The sequence below is a fragment of the Diadema antillarum genome, unplaced genomic scaffold (assembly GCF_040938485.1).
Source record: "Diadema antillarum isolate AM-2024a unplaced genomic scaffold, OU_Dant_1.0 seq00000523_RagTag, whole genome shotgun sequence".
NCBI lineage: Eukaryota > Metazoa > Echinodermata > Echinoidea > Diadematoida > Diadematidae > Diadema > Diadema antillarum.
The window spans coordinates 1,071,697-1,099,513 of NW_027271475.1; the positions used below are offsets into that span (position 1 = coordinate 1,071,697).

At 38.5% G+C, this 27,817-nt stretch overlaps 2 protein-coding genes across 2 annotated transcripts in view; one reads left to right on the top strand and one right to left on the bottom strand.

Moving 5' to 3' along the window:
- LOC139734361 (uncharacterized) overlaps positions 1-5,515 on the bottom strand; it is a 38,347-nt gene extending 32,832 nt beyond the window's left edge. Inside the window, exons 1-4 of the mRNA XM_071645152.1 lie at positions 5,471-5,515; positions 2,524-2,728; positions 1,765-1,992; positions 294-397 (exon numbers count right to left, since the gene is read on the bottom strand). Of these exons, the coding sequence (XP_071501253.1) occupies positions 294-397; positions 1,765-1,992; positions 2,524-2,728; positions 5,471-5,515 (582 nt within the window). The remainder of the gene's footprint in view (positions 1-293; positions 398-1,764; positions 1,993-2,523; positions 2,729-5,470) is intronic.
- A 446-nt stretch (positions 5,516-5,961) lies between these two features.
- LOC139734304 (uracil phosphoribosyltransferase homolog) lies at positions 5,962-17,516 on the top strand. The gene is made up of 6 exons (XM_071645099.1): positions 5,962-6,185; positions 7,083-7,125; positions 7,674-7,806; positions 14,592-14,753; positions 15,476-15,574; positions 17,112-17,516. Exons 1-6 carry the CDS (start codon positions 6,049-6,051, stop codon positions 17,216-17,218), a joined length of 681 nt encoding a protein of 226 aa, XP_071501200.1. The 5' UTR covers positions 5,962-6,048; the 3' UTR covers positions 17,219-17,516.
- Positions 17,517-27,817: the final 10,301 nt, after the last annotated feature.

The following is a 27,817-nucleotide window of genomic DNA, read 5'->3' on the forward strand; positions in this document are numbered from 1 at the left end:
ATGCTTCTCTCTTTGTAAAATTTCACTTATTTTGTCCTTATATCCAAGCATAAATCCTGACTCTGCTAAATACAGGATATGGCAATATAATTTTCCCCTAAAGACAGACGAAAAGTAGGCGAAATCAAGTATTTGGTCTCAAATTCATGCACAAACAAATGAGGCACTTAAATGCAAGCAATGTGAGGTCATGTGAGCAGATCCCTCTCTGAGGTCCAAACAGGCATGATTTTTAAAAATGCCTCAGATGACTATGACAAATTCAGAGTAAAAATGTCAAATTCAATGCTTACCAGCTCAGCGTATTTCTTGCACAATGCAGCTATCTTCTCTTCAGGAGTCTCTAATCCATTCAAGGCTTGCATGATGGCACGACTCATATGCTCAGCATCTTTTCCTGACAACCAAAGTGATGGTAAAACTTGTCATCAGCAATAGAGTACTTATGTGAGAGTTCTTCAGGTGGGAAAACTGACTTCAAACATCAACACAAACTGCATGACCATTTGGCATTGATGGCCTAGCTATCACAGGAGTAATCTTGAAATATCACTTTTTGAGTGAATGGTTGCAATGTTCTTGTATTCTCCTGAGACCCCTGACAGTACCATCAGAGCACAATCCACATCAGAGCTTCAAGTGTCACAATATTCACTTTGAAATGTCTTCCAATGCCCACTCATTTCTATGTTAACCTTTTCACAAGTCACATAAATCTGCAAATTCAGAGTGCCTAAAGAACTTTTGTAAACTCGAAATTTTCGAAAATTGCCTCCGACATTCAATGCATATAGTGTAGACAAGAACTTTTGTGTACATTTTAATTTTGCGAATCTTGGCTCTCGCAAATTGAAAGTGCATAATCTGACCATTCTTTGTTTTACAGTACTTTGAAAGGATAAGTCAACTATTTATAAAAGACTCTGGGTCGAATGAAATGAACAGGCTGACATGAGGAGGGTCAGGATGGATGTTGAAGGCATCCCTTTGTGATAGAAAGAATAGTGAAGACCTCCGCCAGTCAGTGGGCCTGGTAAGGATAGGGCAGGTGATAAGGAAGAGCACACCGAGATGGTATGGATGTGTGGCTAGGAGAGTAGAAACTCAATGGATCCAAAAAATATTACATTTCCCAGTTGCTGGAAAAAATCCACATGGGAGACCCCACAAAACATTGGATTCAACAATCAAAGAAAGCTGTAGATAGTCTGATGCTACACACAATTTGGAAGTAGTAAGCAAATAATCAACGTTGATGAAGGTGATGGGGCAAACTATCACTTCCAAGGCGATCTGGATGTAGCTATCTTTCCGAAGTGCAGCTGAGGAAAGATAGCGTACACATTCAGATCGCCGAGGACGTGATAGTTTGTCTCATTGCCTGAAACTAAAAGTTGATTATTTGCTTTATATTCCACATATGGGTCCTACAAATTCCCATTTTATTCCACATCTGAAACCGTTTTAGCTGTCTTTATGTATCCTTAGGGCTTAGGCTACGTGTGCGTGTAGATGACAAAACAATGAATTTGCTGCGCGCACCGCGCGGCACCGAAGTGAAAGTGCGTTGCACTCATCTTGCGTTAAGACTGTGTGGACTGTGTGGAGATCAGCGAAACAAAAGGGACTATCAACATAGAGTGTAACGAACTTTTCTTCTCAGGTGATGTGATGGGCAAAACTATGCTTCATCACGTGATCAGCTCTGGACCAATCCTATTGCAACATTCTCAGTATGTGGAATATAATTAAAGATATTTTTACCTTTCTTGGACTTTTTCCCTTCCTTCTTGGTCTCCCTTGCCGTTTTCCCCTCCACCTGCTCTCCCGGAGTGGCTCCTTTCGCTGGAACCGTGGCACTGTCGCCACTCGCCATCAAGTCCACGGCGGGCAGCTCTCCGTTCTCCTGACTGCCTGGCTCGCTTCCAGAAGCAGCTGCGCCTCCATCATCTGTAGGGTCATCCCCACTCACAAAGTCTTCTTGAATAGTATCTACAATCAAAAAAGATAAAATATCATCATGCTTGATAATGGCACTGAAATCTGTTGACACTACCAAATTGATAATACAGAGAGAGAGAGAGAGAAAGAAAAAAAAAATCGGTGAGAACACTTTGTGGGTGGAGAAACACACAAAACAAAGCAGGTTTGTACATGTATGCGCTCATATCAATTCTACATGAAAGCTAATTCATGTTTGGTTTCATTCCTTTTCACTTTTGTGTTAGAGGAAAACTAGGGTATGAATTCTGTAAACTGGTTCCTTATAATGAACTGTTGTTTTGAAATTGCACTTGAAATTATACAGAAATTAACATCCAAGTCTTATGGAATTTCAAGTTTCTGTCACTGAGGCTGGTTCCTTGGTCTCCTTTTCAGAGAGAAATGCTTCCGCACACATACAAGTGTTAGCCCATTGAAGACTAGTCCCGAGTTTACTTGGGCAGGTGTCAACGGGAAATGTGTGTCTTTCATAGCAAAATCATCTCGTCCTCAACGGGTTTAGTTAAGAGATCAGCCCACCTTCTTGCGTGCTCAGTGCATCTGAGAAACTTTCTGCCACATTCTCCACGGAAGCAGACTCCTCAGGAGGCAGGTCTGGGGCATCCCTCTCGCTGGACAGGTCCTCGCTGGTCAGTTCCGCCGAGCTGGACTGGAGTGGGGTCGTCTCACCTGTTTCTTCCATTTCCAAACTCTCCGTCTCCTGCTGGTTGTTACCCTGTGTAAACTGCGCATCATTTGTTGCACGCCAATAAAAGTACATGTGTTTTCATGAGTGAACCAGAGTGGTGACAACTTTACACTGTGATGTTACTTGTTTTGCTACTGCATAGCTACAATCGTGGCCTTTTTTTTTTTTTCAAAGTGCATCAGTGCAAGGGACTTTCGAGATTTGAGAATACAGTAAGCTTATCTTTAATGATATGGGAGAAAGCTCAAACTGCTCCTACTGAATACTTGATACGTGGTACGTCATTCATTTTGATCAGGTGAGCTGCTGATTTGTTCAAAGGGTACAGGCTATCAATGCGAAAGTAAGATGCATTAAACAGAGCTCTGCTGATTTACCTTTTTTTTTTCATTTTTCGCCACCAAAAGATGGTAGCAGAGTTTGGTTCATATTCAAAGCTGCAAGTTAGTACTGGTAATAGGAAAGAAGATAGCTCTCCAAAGACGTTCTTATTCTTTAATAGGGCTTGCATCATGATGGTGGCTTAACTTTATCTTTAATGCATGTGTGACGACCCTCAGCTCACTTCACTTGCTAATATTGTGACAGCAAAGAGGCCCTTGACAAATAACTGGCTGGGAAGCTACATAATTTTATACAAGTTGGAGATGTTTTCACTCTAATATTCTTATCTGGGGATTGTTCTCATACTTTTGGTGAGTTTTACTTGACCTGTGGCTGAGCATAAATTCATGTTTTTTTTTTCCCTTTTTCTTTATTTGAAATACAATTTTTGTTTATACAGTGGTGCCTACCTGTTGTAGTTTGATGAAAAAACAAAATATACTGTGGTACAGTGCACACTGCGCAGCTTAATTTCATCAGTCAAATTTCAGACTTTTTGACTTCTTGAAACAGGTTTAATGCTCATTTTCCATTAGAGTTTTGGTAGATTTCTATACATTTCCTTTGTTGGAGAAATTGAGTATTTCACTTTTGTTAATAATGAATTGAAACTGCAGACACAGTGATTGACCACTGACCCCAATCTTTGACACACTGTTTCCATTACCTTAATTTTGAACAAAGTATGGGTTCTGGCTTCCTACTTCTTCCTACGCATAAGTAGGGAATGGAATGCACTCAAGGAGGATTCGGCTGACTTCTCATAATTCTATGCCTTCCAAAAGGCAGTATAGGAAGTCAAACTGTACCGGTGGCAAGTATTCCTACAATTAATTTTTAACTGCACCTCACTGCAAAAAAGTCCGCCGAAAAACCTATGATCTGTGCTCACAGTTCGTTTGAGTGCACACCACTCTGCAGTGTGATTAATCTTCAGATCCTGAAAGGATACACTACAAACGTATTATAAAGAAGAAGAAATTGCCGAATCACACCGAGTAGTTCATCTTTGACTTTGTATCATCAGATCAGAGAAAACATGGATCTATATTTTGAATGGAACGGGGAGGTGCTTGAATCATCATGTACCAAAGAGACAGCAACCTTGATGAATGTATAATAGATCACTTCGAATCAAAAGTCCTGCATCTCTACTGGCACAGAACAAACTGTTATGCATGCATCATTGACGGTAAATGACATGTAAAAACTGGCACAGCCACAAGTCTAGGCAATTCTGCAACAGCAAATTATTGTGTTTTGAGATTAAAATCAAATGTAAAATAGACTTGCAATTTACTCATATCCAGAGACTCCAACTCTCCCGCCGAAAGCCCATTTTTGCAGAATCTCCTGTTCTCCAGCTTGAGATTTAATTTTTCCCCCTTGAAATTATTTCTTACTTGATTTCATTGTAGATCAATATCTAAATGTTGAAAAATAAGCCTAAGCTAGCACGAGAGAGCATCTAGAACCTTAACCCTAGACCGAAAGGAACTTCGTGCTCGTGATGTGCGCGCTTCGCGCACATCAAGTTGGAGTCTCCCGTTTGCTAAGAAGGGGTTTCAGGGGGGAGAATCTCCCGATCAGAAGTTCAAAGTTGACCGAAAGATCGCTCTGTATCTGGTCGAGGAAATGTTCCATGGAGACTGCGTCTGGCTTCACGGATCCCCTCCTTATACGGAGGAGAGCGATAACGTCAAAAATATAAAAGACTCCTCCGGACAGACGGATCTTTCTGTCTAACAGAAGGTGCTTATTTGGAGTCTCTGCATATCAAAGCGACAAAGGGTGCACTGCTGCACTGTGCAAGCTGTGCTGTAGCTGTGTGTGTGTCAGTCACAAACTTGGTGCGTGTGTGTAAATTATGTCTGAACCTCTTTACTTACTGCTTAGAAATCTGAAGAAAAAAAAAAAGAATCTCGAATTAGTGAGAGAACATTTTATCTTTTCTTTTAGGAGAACGGGCTTAAAAAGTTTGAACAATGCGATTTGATCGTTCAGCAAACGCAACGACGATGAGCGAGAATAGATACGGCAGCATGGCAGTGCAATCGCAATGGTGTGTGTGGTGCATGGCATGGTGAGAGCTTGGCTGCGCTCGACGCATCGAGCACAGGATGTAAAATCACGCCAAAACGGTCCCGACTATATTTGGCTATGCTATGCTATGTGTTATTCGCGCAGTCGAGGACAGTGAGCTTTCATTGAAGTCATGGACATTATATGAAAGAAAACGTTCACTTACCAGACGATTTCGCCTATTGATCGTGATCAACATCCACCGTAGCTTTTACCGAAATTGTTAGTTATGTACAATACGTAACGTTATACATACGATACCGTTTTCAACGAATGCGCAAAAACTACAAGGTGAAATACGGGGAAACTTACGTGCGAGAGGATGCTTCCCATGCTCTCCGCCATCGCAATTTTCATCCTGTCTGCACACTGCCCTCTCCGTTCAATATTGGTGCATGAGAGCGCGGTGTTGTTGATTGGGTGGATGGGCACATGCTCGACTTTGCTACTGAGTGAGTTGTTTACAAGTACTTCGTAGTAATTACAACGTGATATCTGTCTTGCATATACTGTCATTTTCCGCATAAAGCCTTTACATGACAAAAACTGCTTTGAAAGTTGTAATTTTCAGTTATTTTTAAATAGTATTAATGTGTCGTAATTTGTTAAAACTTTGTGTGTGAATGGAATCCAACGCCAAATTGAACGAGCGGGACTATCCTATCGATCCTATTTTAAGCAAAGTTCTATTTTAACTTCGATTGACAGATTGCTGAGGTGAGCTGAACGAGACGAGCTGAGCCGAGACGTAGACCAACAGCCACCCCGCAGTCGCCGGCCTGCTTCTAGGTCCTACTCCTAGACGTTGTCATTCTGATAGTGCATTTTACGAAATCTACTTGCTTCAAGTTCAAAATTGTTTGCGAAAAGCGTCTTGAGACGCTATTAACATGGGAGAAGACAAGTCCACCAAAAGCGACAGTTCAGTTGGTTCAAACAGCATTGAGGAACCAGAATACGGCAATCAGCTCAAGATTCTGAGGCGCAACAATCAAATCCACGAACTTCAAACTCTGATAAGAGATAAGTAAGTTACCAACTACTTTTATACCACCTACCGGCCAACTACGGTGGTATTTAGGCTAACTAAGCAAGCGTCATGTTTGAACGTCATCTACGTCAAGTCAGACAGACCCCAGAAATACCAGGGGAGGGAGTGGGCTGTGGGGGCACTGTGCCTTTACAAAATAATAGAGGGGGGCACACGTGCCCCGCTCCATTTTTCTTTTTATTTCTCTTGTTTTTAAAAAAAAAAGGTTGGCATGCGTGTGCTCCTGGTGCTCTCCAGCTCCCTCCTCCGTTCCGGATCCGCCAAAGAATGCAGTGGTACTGTGAAAGTCCCTCAAAACTGTTGCATACTAGAGTCTACCTGTAGTTGAATAATCTATTCTTAATAGATTCCTCACATAGACATTTTCACATAGTCATAAAGGCTAGAGACAGCCCTGGGCTAGTCTTTTGCAAAGGCAGCTCGCAATTTTTTGTGGACGTGCACAGTCACAGCGAGTGTAACAACTTATACCTCACAAAAGTAGCCTCATTTTTGGTGGCTTGATTCTGTCTAGAGAATGTGAAAACCCTCTGTGGGTACAGTGAGAGGACATTAGACCAAGGAGATCACAAAATAAGATTGCAAATGTTCCTTCCCATCTAATAAAGGATACAATGAAAGATTGCAAATCTGCAATGATTGTACAGTAAAACTCCTTATTCATCTATTCAGTATGTACAGTGTAATGTCTAGAAAAAGTATTGTGAGGTTCTATGACTGTCTTCTGCATTGTGAAGAAGAAACCGATGAAAACCTGAGATAAAGAAGAAAGAGAATTTCAAGAAGAAGGAGGTGGTGGCTGAGCTGAATTGAATTATAGATGTCTAAAATATTAATTGATCCTGTGATTCCATCTTTTCTTTTCCAATACAGGACTACATCCAGGGGAGATTTTGTCTTCTATGCTAACAGATTGGTAAGAAATGTGCTCATCCAAATTTCTTTACAAGAAGATACAATTCTGATTATCCTAAAGATACACTGTAGCTATTGAATACACAACTTCTACAATCACAAGATAGACATACACATGTTCGTACTGTATTGCAGAGTACTTTTACTGTATATTGTATTTTAAAAAGTATGTGTGATACATGAAATAAAACTAATTAAGTACCCTAATAAGTATTCCTATTGATGGAACATCCAGTGAAACTGTCTTCTTCTGCTTTGTTTCCTCTTAAATCTTCAGTTGAAAAGTCACCTATGACTAGGAATGTTGTTTTTCTTTTCTTTTTAACCTGCATGTTATCGTTAAACCCAGATGCAGCTTTTGAAAAGTGTGAAATGTACATAAAAAGACACCCTGAATAATCCACAGCTTCCTTGAGAAAATGATTAGCTTGGTAAACTGGATGGAATAATTGATCCTCAACCATTGTTTTTGTTGTTTGGTTTTACTGTGTTTCACATTATGGCATGCCTTAATGCCAACTGTAACAGCATGTGTTCTGCGTTCAATAGATCAGGCTGGTGGTGGAGGAGGGATTAAACCAGTTGCCATACAAGACATGTGAGGTTGTCACGCCAACAGGCCACTCCTTCGAAGGGGTGGAGTTTATCCATGGCAACTGTGGGGTCAGCATCATGAGAAGTGGTAAGGTCATCACTCTTGCATCATTGATTTATTTGTTCTTCTCTGAATGAATTTGCATAATGTAGTTATGATGATGATTATTACTTGATGAATACTTCACTTTACACTACAGTACCAGTCTTATGAATGTGATCATCATTGTTGTGTAAAACTGTTATTACATGTATTTTGTTGCTATTATCACAATTTTATTTAATAAGAATTGTGATCATCATTCTTGTTTAAAACTGTTATTACATGTATTGCTATTTTGTTGCTATTATCACAATTTTTATTAGCTCACCTGAGCCAAAGGCTCAAGTGAGCTATTGCGATCGCCCTTCGTCCGGCGTCCGTCGTGCGTCGTGCGTCGTGCGTCGTGCGTCGTGCGTCGTCCGTCGTCCGTCGTGCGTCGTCCGTCGTCCGTCGTGCGTCGTGCGTAAACTTTTTACATTTTCATCTTCTTCTTGAAAACCCCATGACCGATTTTCATCAAACTTGGCAGGTAGCATCCCTAGGGGGTTAGGAACTCAATTTGTTAAAATGGGCACCATGCCCCACCCAGGGGGCCCCCAGGGGGGCCCAAACCCCCCAAAATTAAGGAATCTGTAAAAATCTTCTTCTCTAGAACCAGAAGTGATAGAGCTAAGTTAATACTATGAGTTAGTACATTGATGACTGTAGTTTCAAGTTTGTTCATGGCAGAATCAGGGGTGCCCCCCTTGGGACCCACGGGAGGGGGTGGGGAGGGGTTCTAATGGGGCCTAAATTGTACATTTTCATCTTCTTCTTAAGAACCCCATGACCCATTTTCACCAAACTTGGCAGGTAGCATCCCTAGGGGGTTAGGAACTCAATTTGTTAAAATGGGCACCATGCCCCACCCAGGGGGCCCCCAGGGGGCCCAAACCCCCCAAAATTAAGGAATCTGTAAAAATCTTCTTCTCTAGAACCAGAAGTGATAGAGCTAAGTTAATACTATGAGTTAGTACATTAATGACTGTAGTTTCAAGTTTGTTCATGGCAGAATCAGGGGTGCCCCCCTTGGGACCCAGGGGAGGGGAGTGAGGAGGGTCCTAATGGGGCCTAAATTGTACATTTTTATCTTCTTCTTGAGAACCCCATGACCCATTTTCACCAAACTTGGCAGGTAGCATCCCTGAGGGGTTAGGATCTCAATTTGTTAAAATGGGCGCCATGCCCCACCCAGGGGGCCCCCAGGGGGTCCCACACCCCCAAAATGAAGGAATCTTTAAAGATCTTCTCTAGAGTCAGAAGTTATAGAGCTAAGATAATACTATTAGTGAGTACATTAATGACTGTAGTTTCAAGTTTGTTCATAGGAGATCCAGGGGTGCCCCTCTTGGGAGCAGGGGTGGGGGGGGGGGGTGGTTGGGAAGGTCCAAATGGGGGCCTGAATTGTACATTTTCATCTTCTTCCTTAAAACCTCATGATGGATTTTCGTCAAACTTGGCAAGTAGCATCCCTAGGGGGTCAGGATCTCAATTTATCAAAATGGGCACCATGCCCCACCCAGAGGGCCCCAGGGGGCCCCAATCCCCCCAAATTAAGGAGTCTTTAAAAATTTGCCCTTATTGTACATTTTCATCTTCTACTTTAGAATGCCTGGTCAAATTTTGGTAGAGCTGTGAATAATTTAGATTAGTGACTGCGTGAAAGGTGAACTTGCGATACTCAGGTGAGCGCTAGACCCGCGGGTCTCTTGTTTAATAAGAATTGTGATAATAGTAACTGCTCTTACATCTACCATTGCTCTTTATTGCAATTGTCATCTTTATTTCATACTCTTTGAAATTGTTGTTTTAACAGTTGAATTACGAAATTCTGTTCTTATTGTCCGTAGGGCTATAAAAGAAAAACAAAGAAACAAACAAAAACTTTCCAAAAACTTGGTAAAGACAATTTGTTTGTACTGAAAAGGGGCAATTCTGATTAGTGGTATTCGTGACATGACCGGCACAATTAATTTGTATTCTTCAGTGCAAATGCTGTGACAGGAAATGAAAACGTGTCGGTGATTATCAAACCTGATTTCTGGGGAGTTTCGTGTTTGAACTTTACTTGCACACATGATAAACAATGTCTTTGTGCGTTTGTGTGGAAAGGCTACTAAGGTGAACAATTTTCCCACAATGATTACCTATAGTCCAAGAGTATTAGTTTTAACCTGGACATTTTTGGTAACAAGCTGATTTTTTCAGGATAAGTCCAGAAAAATGTCTAGAATAACATACTAAAAGTCCTCATAAATCCTCCTTGAGCGTTTTCCGCAATCCAAGATGGCGTCCAAAATGGCCGCCATTTCCAGAAATTCTTGTAACTTTTCAACCAGAGAACCCAAATACAAAATCTAAATGTCTAAATATATGTTTTAAAGCATGAAGAACTCAATAAAATACATATGAAGAGATGTTGATGCACGCAAGTACCGAAATCCAAGATGGCGTCCAAAATGGCCGCCATTTTCTGAAATTCTTATAGCTTTTCAGTCAGGTAACCCAAATACGAAATTTAAATGTCTAAATATATGTTTTGAAGCATGAAGAACTCATTGAAACACATATCAAGAGATTTTGATGCATGCACGCAAGTACCGTAATCCATGATGGCGTCCAAAATGGCTGCCATTTTCTGAAATTCTTATAACTTTTCAGCCAGGTAGCCTAAATACAAAATTTAAATGTCTACATATATGTTCTGAAGGATGAAGAACTCAATAAAGTACGTATTAAGAGTTGTTGAAGCTCACAAGTACCGTAATCCAAGATGGCGTCCAAAATGGCCGCCATTTCCTGATTTTTTTTTTCATAATTTTGCAAGTAGATGTCAACTGTACACACTTGAAATGTCGAAATATACGTTTTGAGTCTCAAGGAACCAAATACTTATTCAGAGATTTTGAAACACAAATAAAGCACTTGAGCACTTCCAGAAATCCAAAGTGGTGTCCAAAATGGCTGCCATTTCCTGTTTTTCTCATAACCCTGCAACTACGTAATTGCGATACGCACTTAAATGTATAAATATATATTTTAAGACATAAGGAACCCAACGAAATACTTATTTAGAGATCATGAAGCACATAAGTACAAATAAAATCACGTGAGTTCTTCCCGAAAACCAAATGTTGCCCAAAATGGCCGCCATTTGTTCATCAAAATTGGCTGTTTTTAGCCTGAGACAAGAGACAAAGAAATTCAACATAATGTTCGAGATTCAACAACTCAGAAGGTCCAGTGGAATCTTTCCCGTAAATGTGCACAAAACGGGTATAGGTTGGGTTGGATGCACCCCCCCCCCCCCTCCTCCTTGGGGAAGGTGGTGGCCTGTACAATCATTATTTTCCAAATATTACCTGAAGTATTTGCACTTTGTCATTCAGTTGCAATCATAAAAATGCTAAATGTTCCTCGCTCGGCCCCTTTTTATAGACTTTGTACACTTTTGAGATTAACAAATTTCCGAATCTGTCATCAAAAAGTGTGCTCTAGATCTTTCACTTACAAAATGCAAGTTAGTTCCCTCATATTGAAGGGTAATTTGCCCTAACTCTTCAACCGCTCACTTCCCCCAATATATATTAAATTTCCCTTTTGATTAACAATTCCCAAATATTCTATCAAATGTGTGTAAATGATATAATTATTTCATTTCTATTCAAGTGTAAAAGCTCCTTCTTTTCTATGGGGGATGGGGATAATGAGACTATTATTATCTACTCTTCGAGAATGGATAATTTTCTCCATATAACACCAAGGGTGCATTAGGCCGTTTAATGACGATCATCGAAATGGAAAACTCCCTCCAGTCGAAAGTGACCCCCCCCCCCCCATCATCTACTAGCTCATTGCCTTGAATATACCAGTCTTTATTCTACTTACACTTTTTATTAGAAACAAAAATCTAGTGTTTCATCAACAGAGCGCACCATAAAACTCGTAACCTGAAAAAAAACAACAAATCTCCATTTTGTTGGAAGGTGCATCACCTCATACGCCTCCCCCGCATATTTCCATAAGTATTAATTTCTTACTTTTAGGACAAAAACAAATCTCAGATATTTCACCAAAGAGTGTGCTAAATCTCTGAATTTCAAATTGGAAAATACAAAAATTTCTGAGGTATGGGAAGGAGTATTCTCCTTTCACACTTCTCCCTCCCCGACACTTTCCTGAATATATATTTTTCCTCACGTTTTCAAATAGAAAACAAATATCGGGTATTTCATCAAATGGATGCAACAGCTCTGTGAAAATACGAAATTTTCCCTCGTGTGGGAGCAGGCAACCCTGTAACCGCGCACTTCCATGATTGTATATCTTTTTTTTCCTTTTTTGATGGAAACAAAAATCTAATATTTCACCAATAGGGTGCATCAGGATGTCTGAATATCAGGTCTGAAAATGCAAAATCTCCCTCATGTTGGGGGGGGGGGGGGAGAGGGGGAGGGGACCCCCCCCCCCCCACACCCTTCCATAATCATATTGCCCACTTCCCTGAATACTACTTTATATCCAATTTCCTACTCTTTGATGGAAATAATTCAATATCTTACCAAACGCTTGCACTATGTATTTCACTTTCGAGTAAAAAAAAGGAAGAAAAAAAGGTCCCTCGTATGGTGGAGGAGTATCCCCCCTCCATGCACAAATAACTTTACTTTTCAAAGAATTGTTTTTATTTCGCAAGTGATAACTGACAGTTTCAACTGGAACTCACCTCATGGTAGACATCAAATGCATTGGTAATAAAAAGGGGCTAGCACTAAATTTTCATCTCATGTGCTTAAGGTGACGAAAATAGACCATGTGGTAAACGGATACTGCCTTCTAGTATAGGCTTTATGTTTAGCAACAAATCTGTTGGTGAAATATTTCTCTCGTAACAAGGACACACTCCTTGACGTTAACATGCAAATGCTTTTATTTGTATACTTTACACATAAGAACTATATTTTAAATAAAAAGTTTCTTATAAAATGTATTGACATTTATTTACATAATTGTGAGATAAAATTGGTTGCACCCCATTTTCCATATAAGGAAGAGCTCGAGCGTTAAAATCAGCACATTCGTGCGTCTAAATATCTTAATATGTATTTTCTTGAGTTATTCATGTTTCGAAACGTGTAAAGACACTTAAACTGTGTATTGGGTTCTCTAGTTGAAAGGTTATAAAAATTTCAGGAAATGGCGGCCATTTTGGTTGCATATTGGATTACGGTACTTGTGTGCGTCCAACATCTCTTAAAATGTATTTTATTGAGTTCTTCATTCTTCAAAACATATATCTAGACACTTAAATTTTGTATTTAGGTTACCTGGCTGAAAAGCTATAACAATTTCAGAAAATGGCAGCCATTTTGGACGCCATCTTGGATTTCGGTACTTGCGTGCATCAAAATCTCTTGATATGTGTTTCAATGAGTTCTTCATGCTTCAAAACATATATTTAGACATATAAATTTCGTATTTGGGTTACCTGACTGAAAAGCTATAAGAATTTCAAAAAATGGCGGCCATTTTGGACGTCATCTTGGATTTCGGTACTTGCGTGCATCAACATCTCTTGATATGTGTTTTATTGAGTTCTTCATGCTTCAAAACATATATTTAGACATTTTAATTTTGTATTTGGGTTCTCTGGTTGAAAAGTTATAAGAAATTCTGGAAATGGCGGCCATTTTGGACGCCATCTTGGATTGCGGAAAACGCTCAAGGAGGATTCATGAGGACTTTTAGTATGTTATTCTAGACATTTTTCTGGACCTATCCTGAAAAAATCAGCTTGTTACCAAAAATGTCCAGGTTTAGGCCTTTTTTGACCTAATGCTCTTGGACTACTAGAAATCTCAGCTTGCAATATATGTAGGCGTATAATTGTAACAACTTACTGACATCAATATTAATTTCCCCCCTTTTTCATACAATAGCAAACTACAAAATGTAGCATTGTTTCCACACTCATAGTAGCCTGTTTCCTCAATCCAGAATATTAGCCCTCCAGTGTATCAATATTAGTATGTCAATTTTAATAGTCCTGAAAGATACCAAGCAGCAGATGACACATTGTCCAAATAGTTTATGATTTGTATACATGTAACTGTACCATGTTTAGAATAGTGTATCAACCAGTGAGAATATCCCTTTTCATGAAGACTTCCAATTTACTTTCCCATTGAATTCAAATGTGTTGCAATCCCTTTAATTACTACTACATACGCCACTCTGGCACTGTTGAGTCCCATAGGCCCGGTGTTGTAGCTTCTCCTTTGTTGGGAGAGGCTGCAGTGCCAGGGTGGTGCATGTACAAATAGTAGTCTTGGCGCAGACTCCTTTACGACCAACAAGGGTTTGTGCCTGCAAACTAGGCAACTCCCATTACAACAAAGTCCCTCGGACAGGCAGTTTTCTTTGGTTATCAAAATCTTGTTACAGCCAAACATATCAAGTACCAAGGTATATGAATATACGTATAGATAATAATTTAGGGACCCGACTTTTCACTGCAAAATGTTGTTGTTACCATGTTCATGGTAATGGGAGCACACTGTGTTATATTCTTTTTCATGTTGTGATGTCTTTTTAACTTGCTTTTCATGTAATATGCCATTTAGTGACCATCTTCCTCTCAACAACATTATCTCACAGGGGAAGCAATGGAGCATGGGCTCAGGGATTGCTGCCGGTTATATTCTTTTTCATGTTGTGATGTCTTTTTAACTTGCTTTTCATGTAATATGCCATTTAGTGACCATCTTCCTCTCAACAACATTATCTCACAGGGGAAGCAATGGAGCATGGGCTCAGGGATTGCTGCCGATCGATACGCATCGGGAAGATCCTTGTGAAGACCAACGAGGAGACGGACGAGGCCAAGGTCTACTACGCAAAGTTCCCGCCCGACATCAGCAGGAGGAGGGTCCTTCTCATGTATCCAATCCTCAGTGAGTAGGGCATACATTGTATACCCCAAATACCATATCCACATTATGCAGGGTGCTACTTACCTTCATGCCAACTTGCCCAGGGTTTCCGCCACTCATGTTTGGACATGTAAAAATGAATTGGCGCAATTACATATACCAGACACTTGTCCAAATGCTTATTATGGTAAATAGGAAGAATTTGGTTAAATGCCCTGTGTCATAATGACTATGAAAATCTTTTCATTTCCACATAAAATGAAAAATCTATGCCTTGCACGATTAGCTGCATTAATATATTGCTGTATCAACTGGAATTACATGAATTGATTATGCATGACAATGAGATAAGCACTATGCAAATGTCTAATATTTCCTTGATCAGTTTCATTCCCCTCTGACCATGTAATTGAAAGTTGAAAGTAGATGTCATTCTATCATCCGATATACAAAGGCAACTTTTACATGGATGAGCATTTAATAAGCATATTTTTTCTGACGCAAACAATAAAACGTATGTTGAATAGATGCCAATTTTGTCAAAAGGGAGTTTACTTTTTGATAGCAAGACTATCATAGAATAGATTTGATCAGAGGAAATGTGGCTGCTTGTTTTGTAAACTTTTTAATAATAAAGGGCAATTGTGGTGACTGTTAACAAAGATTCAAATGAATGATGTGAACCTGTTGCTAACAAGCGTGACATTTCTTCTTATGAACATATCTCTTCTTCGGATTCATAGACTCTGGAAATACTGTGATCCAGGCAGTAAAAGTCCTTCAGGAGCATGGTGTAGTGGACAAAAGCATTCTGCTCCTGACATTGTTCTGCACTCCCAATGGTAAGAATTGATTACCCCCTGCACACTCGTGCTCATCTTCATCATCCTTTTACGTGTACATGCTGTTTAATAGTAAGGTGCTTCACGTGTGAAAGCGGTATCCTGTCTGTGTTGGGGTACTGTATATGTGTGTGTGTGTGTGTGTGTGTGTGTGTGTGTGTGTGTGTGTGTGTGAGTGAAGAGAGTCAGTTTCACTCCACCTACCTCTAACACACACACACACACACACACACACACACCCCACCACAGACATGACACTGCTTTTGAACTACGACAGCATGCAAGTAAAATGGGGGGTGGGAGGAGAAATCAAAGTAAAAACCAACAAAAAGTTGAAGGGGTCAGTGCAATATAGTGCTAACCCACACAATAGTCATTTTGAGATAAACGCTGTTGAATGTTTGGAAAGTCCATACATTGTACATTATAAGACATGAATGCATGCATTTTTTACCATCTTATTGGTTGAATTCAAATATGATATTTTCACAGAGGTTAGAGTGAAGGATAATGATTATGAAAATGCATGCAACTCAATTTTGACAGAAGTGTGGGTTAGCACTATATTGCACCGACCCCTTCAGTTGCATGTGCTGATTTCATACGAGGACTCAAAATAGGTGGAACGGTCAACCTAGTCTATCATGAGTTTTTTTTTTTATATTTTCTGATAGAGCAATTCTCCTATATTATTGTAAAGTTTGGGATCATTAAACAAATAGGAAGTTGTTTTTTAGCAGTTTTTCTAGAACAATCTCTTTTTGTAGAATAGTGTGATTAGGTGTGTCTTTATAGAGACCCCTTTTCATTTCTTAAAAATCCTTGACACAATCTTCACTTTCAACTCTAATAACTTTTGAAAGGATGGTGCTACTGCTTTGAAAGTTGGTGTTAGTCAGGGATAGAATGGGTTTAGAGCATGCTCAATTTCATCTTAATCTGATAATCCCTTCATTGTTGTTGCTATGGTTTCTTACATCCTGTTTCTTGTCCCATTCATTGCACAGCTACATTCAGTGTGTAGCAGGGCTTGTTAAGATTAAGTGCCTGAATAGAACCTACACTTCAGAGCCTCTTTTCCAAGCACACAATTTTCCAGGTTGTGTGCTTTCTTTTCAATATTCAGATAGGTTAGAAAAGTCTATTTGAATTGAGTTTACTACACATCATTTTAAAGCTAAAAGTTTGCTCTTTCAGAATCTGCCCTGAACGAAAAATCCATGTCTGGCGACTTTTTGTTGGTTTTGTGATGCAGGGTCACATATGTGGCACTGACGGTAACTGGAAGAGAGAAAAAAAAAGGGCAAAGTTATGAAATGAAATATTGTTGGCTGGTTCCATGAGTCTGAGGACCAAGTGCAAGACTGATAGTACTGTTACATGTATTGGTATCACATTGAATCGCATTCTGATGTCAGTAGTAACAGAGATAGACATGTAATGAGATTGCTGCAATGTGCATCACATTTTGTAGTACTGATTGTTTGAAATCCTCTTCCCCCCCCCCACCCCCCCCCCCCACCACACCTTTTGCTAGGCGTTCAGTCAGTCATCAAGGAATTCCCCAACATCACTGTTCTCACCTCAGAGGTCAACCCAGTCCCGCCCAATCACTTTGGACAGAAATACTTTGGCACAGACTGAGTCATGGAGACAGTGGCAGTGACAAGTGATGTGTGCTTTGAACTGTTTCGTGATGGAATGCATTCGCGAGGACTATGCCAGACCAGGATCTGGAAAGTTTAGAAGAATTCATGTGGTCCAGAGAGGAACCCCTCATTGCCAAACGCCTGTCAATGGACCTCAAGTGCTGCAGAGCTTCCCTGCCAACGAACACGTTATGATAGTTATTTCTTGTGGGATTATTGGGTTACAATACAAATTTAGTAATCATGGTGGAAACTGAAGATGTACATCCCATTGTTACGGTTTTTATTTTCAACTGCCTGTGAAATGAATTTCACTAAACCCAGACAAGAGCACTTTCCAAGATAAGTCTTGACAAATAAAAGCATAGTGTGGAGATTTAGGAGAATCCTGTCATATCAAGGTTGTGGGGTCCAGCCAGTTTACTTGGTACACTTGGAACACACCCAAAAATTTACACTGTATGTACATGTTCTGCTCTGATATGGTTACATACATACAGTGCCAGCAGTATTCATGAAGAGGAAAAGGGAAATTCGACAGGAAATGAGATGGGAAAGAAATCTATGTAACACTCTAAACCATGTTGTCAAATGCTCTCTTCGTTTTGGGGCCCAGATATATCCCAAAATAAAAGAAACCATGAATTCCCATATGTTATTAGAGGTAAAAAGCACACCCCCCAAATTTACACTGTATGTACATGTTCTGCTCTGATATGGTTATATACATACAGTGCAGTATTCATGAACGGGAAATGGAAAATCTTACAGGAAATGAGACGGGAAAGAAATCTATTATTTTTGACATATTTGTCAAAGGCCTTTCTTCATTTTGGGGCCCAAAGCTGTCCCAAAATAAAAGAAACCATGAATTCCCATATGTTAAGAGGTAAAGGTTAGTTGGGATGTGATGATTTGCTTCGCTAAAATTAAGTTTTCTTTATCTCACCCCCCCCCCCCCCCCACCCCGTACAAGCATATGGATATCATGTTTGCTAGTGTAATCTTTGTGCATGTATTCAAAACAGGATAATCTCTTGGAGTGGGATCACACTATTTTTGTGTATGTACTTACTTGGTTTGTGAAATTTTATGAGCATAACTCTATGGAATAGGTACATTTATATGCACATTACTAATTATTATATAAAGTAATAGGTACAAACTAAGTTGCAAAATTTACATTAGCTTTGTTTAAACATCCTAAATTGATGTCCTAACTACCTCCTGTCAAATTTCAGAGTCTGTGAATGAAAGTTTGCACACTTTTTTTCCCTTTGCAGCTCATTGCTATACATGTATTGCTTTGATTTAACCTCTAGTAATTTCCTGAATGCTTGTATGTCAGCATCCAAACTTTCAAAGGCCATCATCTCCAAACTCAGTCTATCTGGCAGCTGGCTTTCATACCACTGTTTTGGAAGGTGTTTGAAAATAGAGTGGGACAAAGAAAATACCACAAGAACAAACTTGCCAACCACATTTGGTGGTGGACTGCCATTTTTGAGAGATTTCACTAGCATTCAAGCTAGCGCTACTTGTGTAGGCAGCCTAGATTCTACCATTTTCTCAAATGGAAATGTTGGAAAGTATGCAAGCTCAGAGTCTGGAAAATATGAATTCATCAAAATCAGCAAACTGAAGTTTGGTCCTGTGACATACAACTTTTTTCTATCATTTAGTTGCCCTGTAGGAAATACATCCATATTTTAGAAAGCACAAAAAGAATACATGTTTTATGTTTTATTATGCTAGGATGTAAGAGCATTGTAATAAAGAAGACCACTTCATTAGTTATGAAATAATGTGGATAAACACATTGTATTTATGGACTTTTTAATAGTGGCTGAATTTAATGGGTTCTACATTAAAAGAAAAAAAAGAAAATTCCATTTATATTGTTACTTGTGTGTTTGACTGTGCATGAAATGTGAGTGGGTTAATGTGCATGTGTTTGAGTGTGTGTTGGCCTAAAAACAAAATACAAGTGTATGTTATTGCAGCATGGGGTCAGATCTAACAAGCTGCCATTGATGAGAATCAAATGAGTGATTGTACATGTATTTTATAGCTATAATAAAATTTTGATGTCGGAAGAAAACAGCTGGTCCAAAGGACAGCGTCACAATAAAGTCGCTTGTATAGATCAGGCTTTCAAGTGATCCTACTTTTCCTACTTTTTCCTACTTTTTTACTGCTTGTCCTACTTTTCCTACTTTTTTGCTCAAAATCCTACTTTTTCCTACTTTTTCCTACTTTTTTGGTGAAAAACCCCGCAAAAAAAAAAAATGTGCATGGCTACTTGAATAGTTGATATTCAGAAATGATGAGTAGACTCTAGTTGCAGATTCTTACCGATGGGAAGAGCCTCTATCGTCAACATGAAAGAGGGATAACACAAACCAATCAACCACAAGACTGCTGCCAGCCTCAGCTTTTGCTCCTGTGAAGACCTTTTTGTGAATGATACCACTGATACTGTTGCAATCTAGGACTTGGAGCAGTGCTTTACCAGCTCTCATCATTGCTCAAAATTACCAGGTAAGCTTGCCATATACTTAAAGGTAGAATTTGACATGTGACTTCCAAAGAATACAACTGTGGGAAAAAATGCCACCTACAGCCAGTTTTAATTGATGTAGCGTTCAAGCATATTATGTCTCATTCATGTGCTGGCATGCAAATCCTCAGAAACCAGAAATTTCCGTTGCTAAAATATGATTTACCAGGTAAATCGTAAAGGTCATATTAAAAAAAGAAACAACACCTTCAGATTCCCTTTGCCTGAAATCCTTCAATACTATATGTTTTGATAATAATTAACAATGACAAACTTAATTGAAAGTAAGTTTTTCACCACAGGAGCTAGATCTGGTTGATGTGAGGATGAGTAGTGCCCAAGAAAGCATGAATTGATAGGGACCCATTTGCATGAAACTTGCTTATTACTGAGGCTAAGTAAAAAGCACTCTGGTAACATCAGTTTGATCTTTTGGTAAGAGTTCAAGAAAAGAAAATGTAAGTTGCCAAATTTGTCAAAAGTCAAAACTCTGAAGACTTATGAGCTTTAACATGAGACATGACTTGTGATATCCATTTGAATCAGGGACAGGTGGTAGATTTACGACTACTAGAAATCTTGCTTGATTCACCTGAAGTTAAGTAGTTGAGGAAAGTTAGTTGCTGAAAAATCAGATGAACAGGGAGAAATGTGTATTTAACAGATCCCACAAATTGTGAACAAGGAATGAGAACAACGGTAATTACTTAGCCATCTTGAAAGATATAGACTAATAGGAGAGCAGAAACCTCTTTATGGACAATCTTAAAAGTTGATGGCTTTTTACATCTTACAAGTATTGTTGAAGAGGTTGAATTGTATCACATGTAAGACATACATTACCTCGAAGAACTTAGAAGAAAGCAGGAAATGGAGGAACTTCATGGAAAACAAACACAAAAACAATATTTAAGCATTGTTTAAAGCGATTGAAGTTGAAACCATGAGACGTTGAAGTCCATTTCCTAAAGACACAGAACTATCAGAAATATATAGAGAGAAAAGCCATCGAAAGCATACCTGAAAAAACCTCAAACAATCAGGAAAGCTAATGAATGTTAATTCTACAAATAATAGCAAGTGTGTGAATGTTGAATTTGAATCGCCAAGAACAGTTTGTTAAGTTTGGAGGAAACAACTGGCAGAAAAATTAATGGAACAAAAAAAAAACAACAACATTGGAGAATATCAAAATTGAAAGGGCACAAATACACTGTATTTAAGGGAGGGGGATGAGAACTGCATGGTAAATATATGAATACAGATCATCTAGTGTGTATTTGCTTAAATGGCCAAAAAAGTTTGTTAATTGGAATTTTCTGAGAAATCAGAGAAGCTAGCAAGGACTTAAATGATAATGACAGTCACCGTTTATTCCGCAGATCTTGTAAAGAGTAGTTTATAAAATTGACAAGCTGAAATACTGAGCCAGCAAAATATCTGGAGAATAAACAGCAGAACCTCAGCCTTGTAAAATTTCAAAGGCTGAAGGATATGATATTCTCAAAATTATATGAAGAAATTTGATTTCAAGAATATTGAATTAGCTTAAAGTGCCTGGAATAATATTGCAAAATGGAGAAACTTCCTGAAAAGATCAAAAAGTTGTATGTATATTCAACAAAAAGGTTCATGATGAGATGAAATGAAGTTGAATGTAAAGAATTATTAACTATCTGCGGTGAATTTGGCAAAAATTGCAAACAGTAAGAAGTCATTGGAAAGTATAGAATGATAAGTTTCTACCATTCTTTCTAGATTAACAAATGTAAGTTCATTCAAGAATACATGGAATCTAGCATCTACAGAACACCATAAAAATGAAAACTGATTTATTTTTGTTATCTACAGAAAATTATCAAAAATAGTCATTTTTGCTGCCTATAAAGTCAGTAAGACTACAGACAATAAGGAACCAAAAACATGTGCATATATGCTCCTCACATTTTGTAAAGTGGAGTCATTTGGTTATATTAGTCTTCTGTTACTCTACATGTGACAATACTACATTTCCCTGATTGATACTGAAATGTAAAGTATTTGTTTGTTTGTTTTTTTCTCTCTCTCTCTCTCTCTCTTTGGATGTTTTGTGTTCTATTGGTTAAAGTGTTTCAAATTGAGCTTGCCTTATGTTTCCATCTATATCATATGATAATACCAAGGTAATCTATATCTCTGGAAATTCAGTGGTGGACACTGTGCCATAAACTCACAGTATTTGAGTGTGTAGATTTGTAGTGGGCCAGGATTTGCAAAATAAAGATGTTGATGCATTGGTAGGTATGATTTCACTTCGTAAGGCCTCACTGTCATGAGGCAACCCATTCTTCATGCATGTCTTGCCAGAAATTATGATAACACATGCTCTCAGAGACTAATACTGACCGCTACATATAAGTTGTTTAAATTCTCCTGTTATTTTAAAATGTTTGAACACATGTTACATGCTTACATGTATTTGAAATTGAAGGTCTCTTGGAAAGTTAGTCTGTTGCTTATCTCACGGTCATTCAGCTGGAACTTGAAAGCATACTAACCTTGTCTTGAGCATCACTTGAATAGCTTTGTCAAAAATCCTTATTTCCAGTCTTCTTCACACTTAAAAATGAAACATATCTTCACAACTTCAAATGAATGGAGATAAAAGTGTCATTTTCGTTTTTGATTGCTTTTGTCAAATATCCTTATTTCCACTCTTTTTTTCACATTTTGAAATGAAACACATATCTTCACAACTTCAAAACATTCAAATGAATGTAGATAAAAGATGTCATCTTTCAATTATGGAAGTGTATAGCGTACCTTTGGCATTAGTGTATAACTTACACATCATGGAATGTTTAAGATATATTTTGTGGGATGATAAGATTATGTGACCGTGCATCACAAAACCAACCGACAATAAGTCGCACATACTGATTTTGTGTTAGGACTGAAAATAGGTAATACGGGCCAACCCAGCCAATCTTGAGTTTTTCATATTTTCTAAAAGAGCAAGTCTTCTTCTATAATATAGAAGAAGACTTTAGTATAATATTATTATACTAAAGTTTGGGATCATAAAACAACTTTTTGGCAGAATAGTGTGATTAGGTGTTTCTCATAGAGTCCTCTTTTCATTTCATAAAAAAAAAAACCCTGTCCATACTCTTAACTTTCAACTCCAATAACTTTAGAAAGGATGATGCTACTACTTTGAAAGTTGGCATTGATCATCTAGAGAATGTGTTAATAAAGCATGCACAGATTAATCTGTTAATCTCTGCATTGTTGTTGCTCCATCGGTTAACATCCTGTTACTTGTTCCATTCATTGCAGAGCTAGCACTGCTTGATAAAGATTAAGTGCTTGAATAGACGCTATACTTCAGAGCCCCTATACTCAGTTCACATTTTCCAGAGTGTGTGCTTTCATTCCAATATTAGGATAGGTTAGGAGAGTCCAGTTGAATTGAGTCATACATCATTTTAAAGCTTAAAGTTTGCTCTTTCAGAATCTGCTGTTAACTAAAAATCCATGTCTAGTGACTTTTGTTGGTGTTGCGATGCAGGGTCACATATATGGTAGGTGTTCATGTCAATCACAGAATGATGTCTTTTCTATGCAAGTATTGTAGTAAGTGATCAAGATTCATATTGCCCCTACGATTGAACATGCATTTCTGTTTGTTTCCTGACATTGTTCTAAGGAATGTCTGCCTTTGTTGTATTTTTCAGGCTCTCCAAGGAGCAAAAGTGAGGCTGAGGCAGCAGGGTTGTGAGTACAAATTAAGATTTACTTGTGACATCAAGGATTCTGGTGAGTCTCGACGAAAACTACTCCAAAAAGTCTGCACATGTCCTGATTTATTCCTACTTTTTTTCTCAAATGTCCTACTTTTTCCCTCTCATGTCCTACTTTTTCCTACTTTTTTAGAGATTCTCTTCCTACTTTATTCCTACTTTTTTACATTATCCCGCTTGAAAGCCTGATAGATGTACATGTATGCTGTTACATATTTAATACATAGCTCTATGCATATATTGGGCTGCCAACATCTACAGACCATAAAGCATACTGATACAGTACTCACTATAAAACATTTTTTTGAGGAAAAAAAAATCAGAATACTAAGTTTTATCCTAAAATGAGTTAACTCAGTTCCTGTCAAGTCAAGATATTTGTGTTTAATGCTGTTAAAAAAAGAGGATATTAAGAAAATACACAATTTTTTTTTTACAATTTCAGAAATATTTATTTTAAAAGCGAGGGATCACAAAAAGGTTTAATTTTGCTTTATCTGATGACAGACTCAATTTTTTTTTGAAAATGGTGCTCAGCCCATTTTGCAACATTGAAGCTCTTCATATATTGTTTTAAAATGGATGATCCCTCATTTTAAAGATGCTGACATCAAATTTTAGTGAAAGATTTTGATTTTGCAAACTTTCTATTTTTATGCGGAAAAATAAATATCCAAATATTGCAGACACATGCGAGCTTGCAGCATTGCATAAAACACCTTTTTTTTTGTTTATAACACTTCGACTTATGTATGACTGATGTGAGTGTAGAAATATATCTAGTACTATGTACCATTTGATGCAATGTCCAAGTACATCTTGTGCATTATTTTGGCCACTTGAGAACTTGGATCGTATCCATCATGACTTTCACACACACACACACACACACACACACACACACACACATGCACCATTTCTACTGGCCCTTCTGTAAGGTTGAAATTCTGCACAGACATGCCACAATTCTGATCTATACATCTTTTGTCTCTTAATCTATTAATTTTCTGTCTCATTCTAATAAAATTACCAATGAAATGTCCTCAACTTGTAACAAGGAGTAAAGTCTGCCTTGTTTTACAAATTAGAACTGCTTGTCTCGCCTCTCTCTCCATTAATCTACGAGTACAGGGACACCCCATAATGAACTCCTTGGGTCCACCAAAATGTCTGTTATATCGGGTATCTCATATCAGGGATAAATTAAATGAGTATGATAATTACCTCATCAGACAGGGGACTCCTATCATAACGAAGTCCTGGGGACCAGCAGTTTTCTTTTGTTATACAAAATTTTGTTATAACTGAACAGTAAAGTATATAGAGATAATCATATAGGTGACGACTTTGGGACCTCAACTTTTACTTTGTTGTACAGTAACAAGAATTTCTTTTAAATGGAGTACAGTGCATTCCCGTTACAACGAACACGGTTATAACGAAATTTCGTTACAACGAAGTAAAACTTCTGGTCCCAAAATTATCGCCATTAAAGTTTATGGGACAAAATTCGCTTATAACGAACACGGTTATAGCGAAATTTTCGTTATAACGAAGTCTTTTCCGAGCCCCACTGACAAAGAAAAACAAAAGAAATGTGCTTCGTTATAACGAAATGCGGATCGCTTTTCAAAATACGTAGCGGAACAAGCATTTGTTAGTGTCTCTGCATGTCCACGGGAGAACGCTTCACATCACCGTGTGTTTGCTCCGTGTGTCACGCACAGTTTTGAATGTAATATTTAAACAAAATTAAAAAGGTAACTTTACCATCCCATTTCACATTGCTTTCCAGTGTACGATGAGTATTCAACAAACAGAATATAATACTATGCGTGGTTTCCTTGTTTTTGTTATATATTGTGTTTGTTCGGTTATAACGAAATTTCGTTATAACGAAAGAACACTACTGGTCCCGAGCATTTCGTTATAACGGGAGTGCACTGTACACTTATCAGGTACAGGTATCTGAATATATCCAACCTTTTTATAACAAAGTTCCACTACCAGGCTTTCAAGCGGGATATTGTAAAAACGTAGGAATAAAGTAGGAACAAAATTTCTAAAAAAGTAGGAAAAAGTAGGACATGATAGGGAAAAAGTAGGGCATTAAAGAAAAAAAAGTAGGAATAAATCAGGACACGTGTAGGCTTTTTGGAGTAGTTTTTGTTGATACTCACCAGAACTCTTGATCAGTGGCGTATCTAGGGAAAACGGCGCCCGGGGCAAGCGCGAAAATTGCGCCCCTAAATTCTGAAAAAGTGTTCAACCCCAACCCCATCCCGGTAGGGACTTTAAAAAAAGTCCACATGATATGCTTCTTCAAGCACCTAAAAGGGGTCTTTTGAGGGTGATTTAAATGAAATAAATTTTGATGAATTTTGGCGAGCGAGCGCAGCGAGCAAGCCGAACATTTTTGTATTTCAGCTGACAAAACATGGGATTCTTGTCATTTTTTGCTTATTAAATCTTACAATTCCAATCAAGATATAGTGACGGCCTTATAAATAACGATTTATAACCAACAAACTAAGGACTTGAAAAAATACTCTCAATTAGTATGCGCGAGTGAAGCGAAATTTGCATATTTCTGCGTCATCATCACGTTTTGTTTTGTTTTTTGGCTAAATTTTGGCGAGCAAGCGCAGCGAGCGAGCCGAAAAATTTTGTATTTCAGCTGACAAAACATGGGATTCTTGTCATTTTTTGCTTATTAAATCTTACAATTCTAATCAAGATATAGTGACGGCATTATAGATAACGATTTATACCAACAAACTAAGGACTTGAAAAAAATACTCTCAATTAGTATGCGCGAGTGAGCGGAAATTTGCATATTTCTGCATCATCATCACATTTTGTTCTTATCTTTTTTTTTGGATAAATTTTGGCAAGCGAGCGCAGCGAGCGAGCCGAAAATGTTTGTATTTCAGCTTACAAACATGTCTTTTTTTTTCTTTTTTGCTTATTAAATCTTACAATTCTAATCAAGATATAGTGATGGTCTGATTGATAACGATTCATACCAACAAACTGAGGACTTGAGAAATACTCTAAAATAGTATGCACGAGTGAGCTGAAATTTGTATATTTCTGCATCATCATCACGTTTTGTTCTTATCTTTTTTTTGTTAAATTTTGGCGAGCGAGCGCAGCGAGCGAGCCAAAAATGTTTGTATTTCAGCTTACAAAACATGGAATTCTTGTGTGAACACAATAAACATTGTTATTTGTCCGCGTCATCATCATGTTTTGTTTTTATCTTGCTTGATTTGGTTTTCTCCCCCCCCCCCCCCCCCCCCCAACCCCGTCCGGGCGAGGTTTTTTTTTTCCTTCTTCTTCCTCTTCTTTTTTTCTTTCGTTTTCTTCTTCTTCTTCTTCTTTTCGTTTTTTCGTTTTTTGCGCCCCCAAGGAGTGGCGCCCGGGGCACGTGCCCCTCTTGCCCCCCCCCCCCCCCCCCCCCCCCCCCTAGATACGCCACTGCTACATGTAAATCTTAATTTGTACTCACAACCCTGCTGCCTCAGCCTCACTTTTGCTCCTTTGGAGAGCCTGGTAATTTTGAGCAATGATTAGAGCTGGATGAGCACTGCTCCATGTCCTAGGCTGCAATATCAGTGGGATCAATCACATCTGCACAGGAGCAAAAGCTGAGGCTGGCAGCAGTCTTGTGGTTGATTGGTTTGTGTTATCCTTCTTTCAAGCTGAAGAGGCTCTCCCCACCAGTAAGAATCTGCAACTAGAGTCTACTCATCATTTCTGAATATCAACTATTCAAGTAGCCTTGCACATTTTTTTTTTTTTGCAGGGTTTTTCACCAAAAAAGTAGGAAAAAGTAGGAAAAAGTAGGATTTTGAGCAAAAAAGTAGGAAAAGTAGGGACAGCAGTAAAAAAGTAGGAAAAAGTAGGAAAAGTAGGGCCACTTGAAAGCCTGCACTACACATGCCCACATACATACTTGCACCACTGGACACATACCTAACACACATACATCAAAACATACAAAATGAAGTCACATTGTAATAACTGATACACTTCCAACAGGGCTCGACATCGGCAGTGGTGGCCATCAAAATTCTTGCACCCAAAATGACAGAAAAGAATTCTAATCGGTGTTGTATGGTGAGATATTGATTGTGGCAGTTTTGGTCCCCTTTACGGTTTTACAAATAACAATACAGGACACTACTTCGTGTCAATAAAGTGTGTTGTAAGACGTACAGAACACAGATGGACACATTGCACAGTTGCA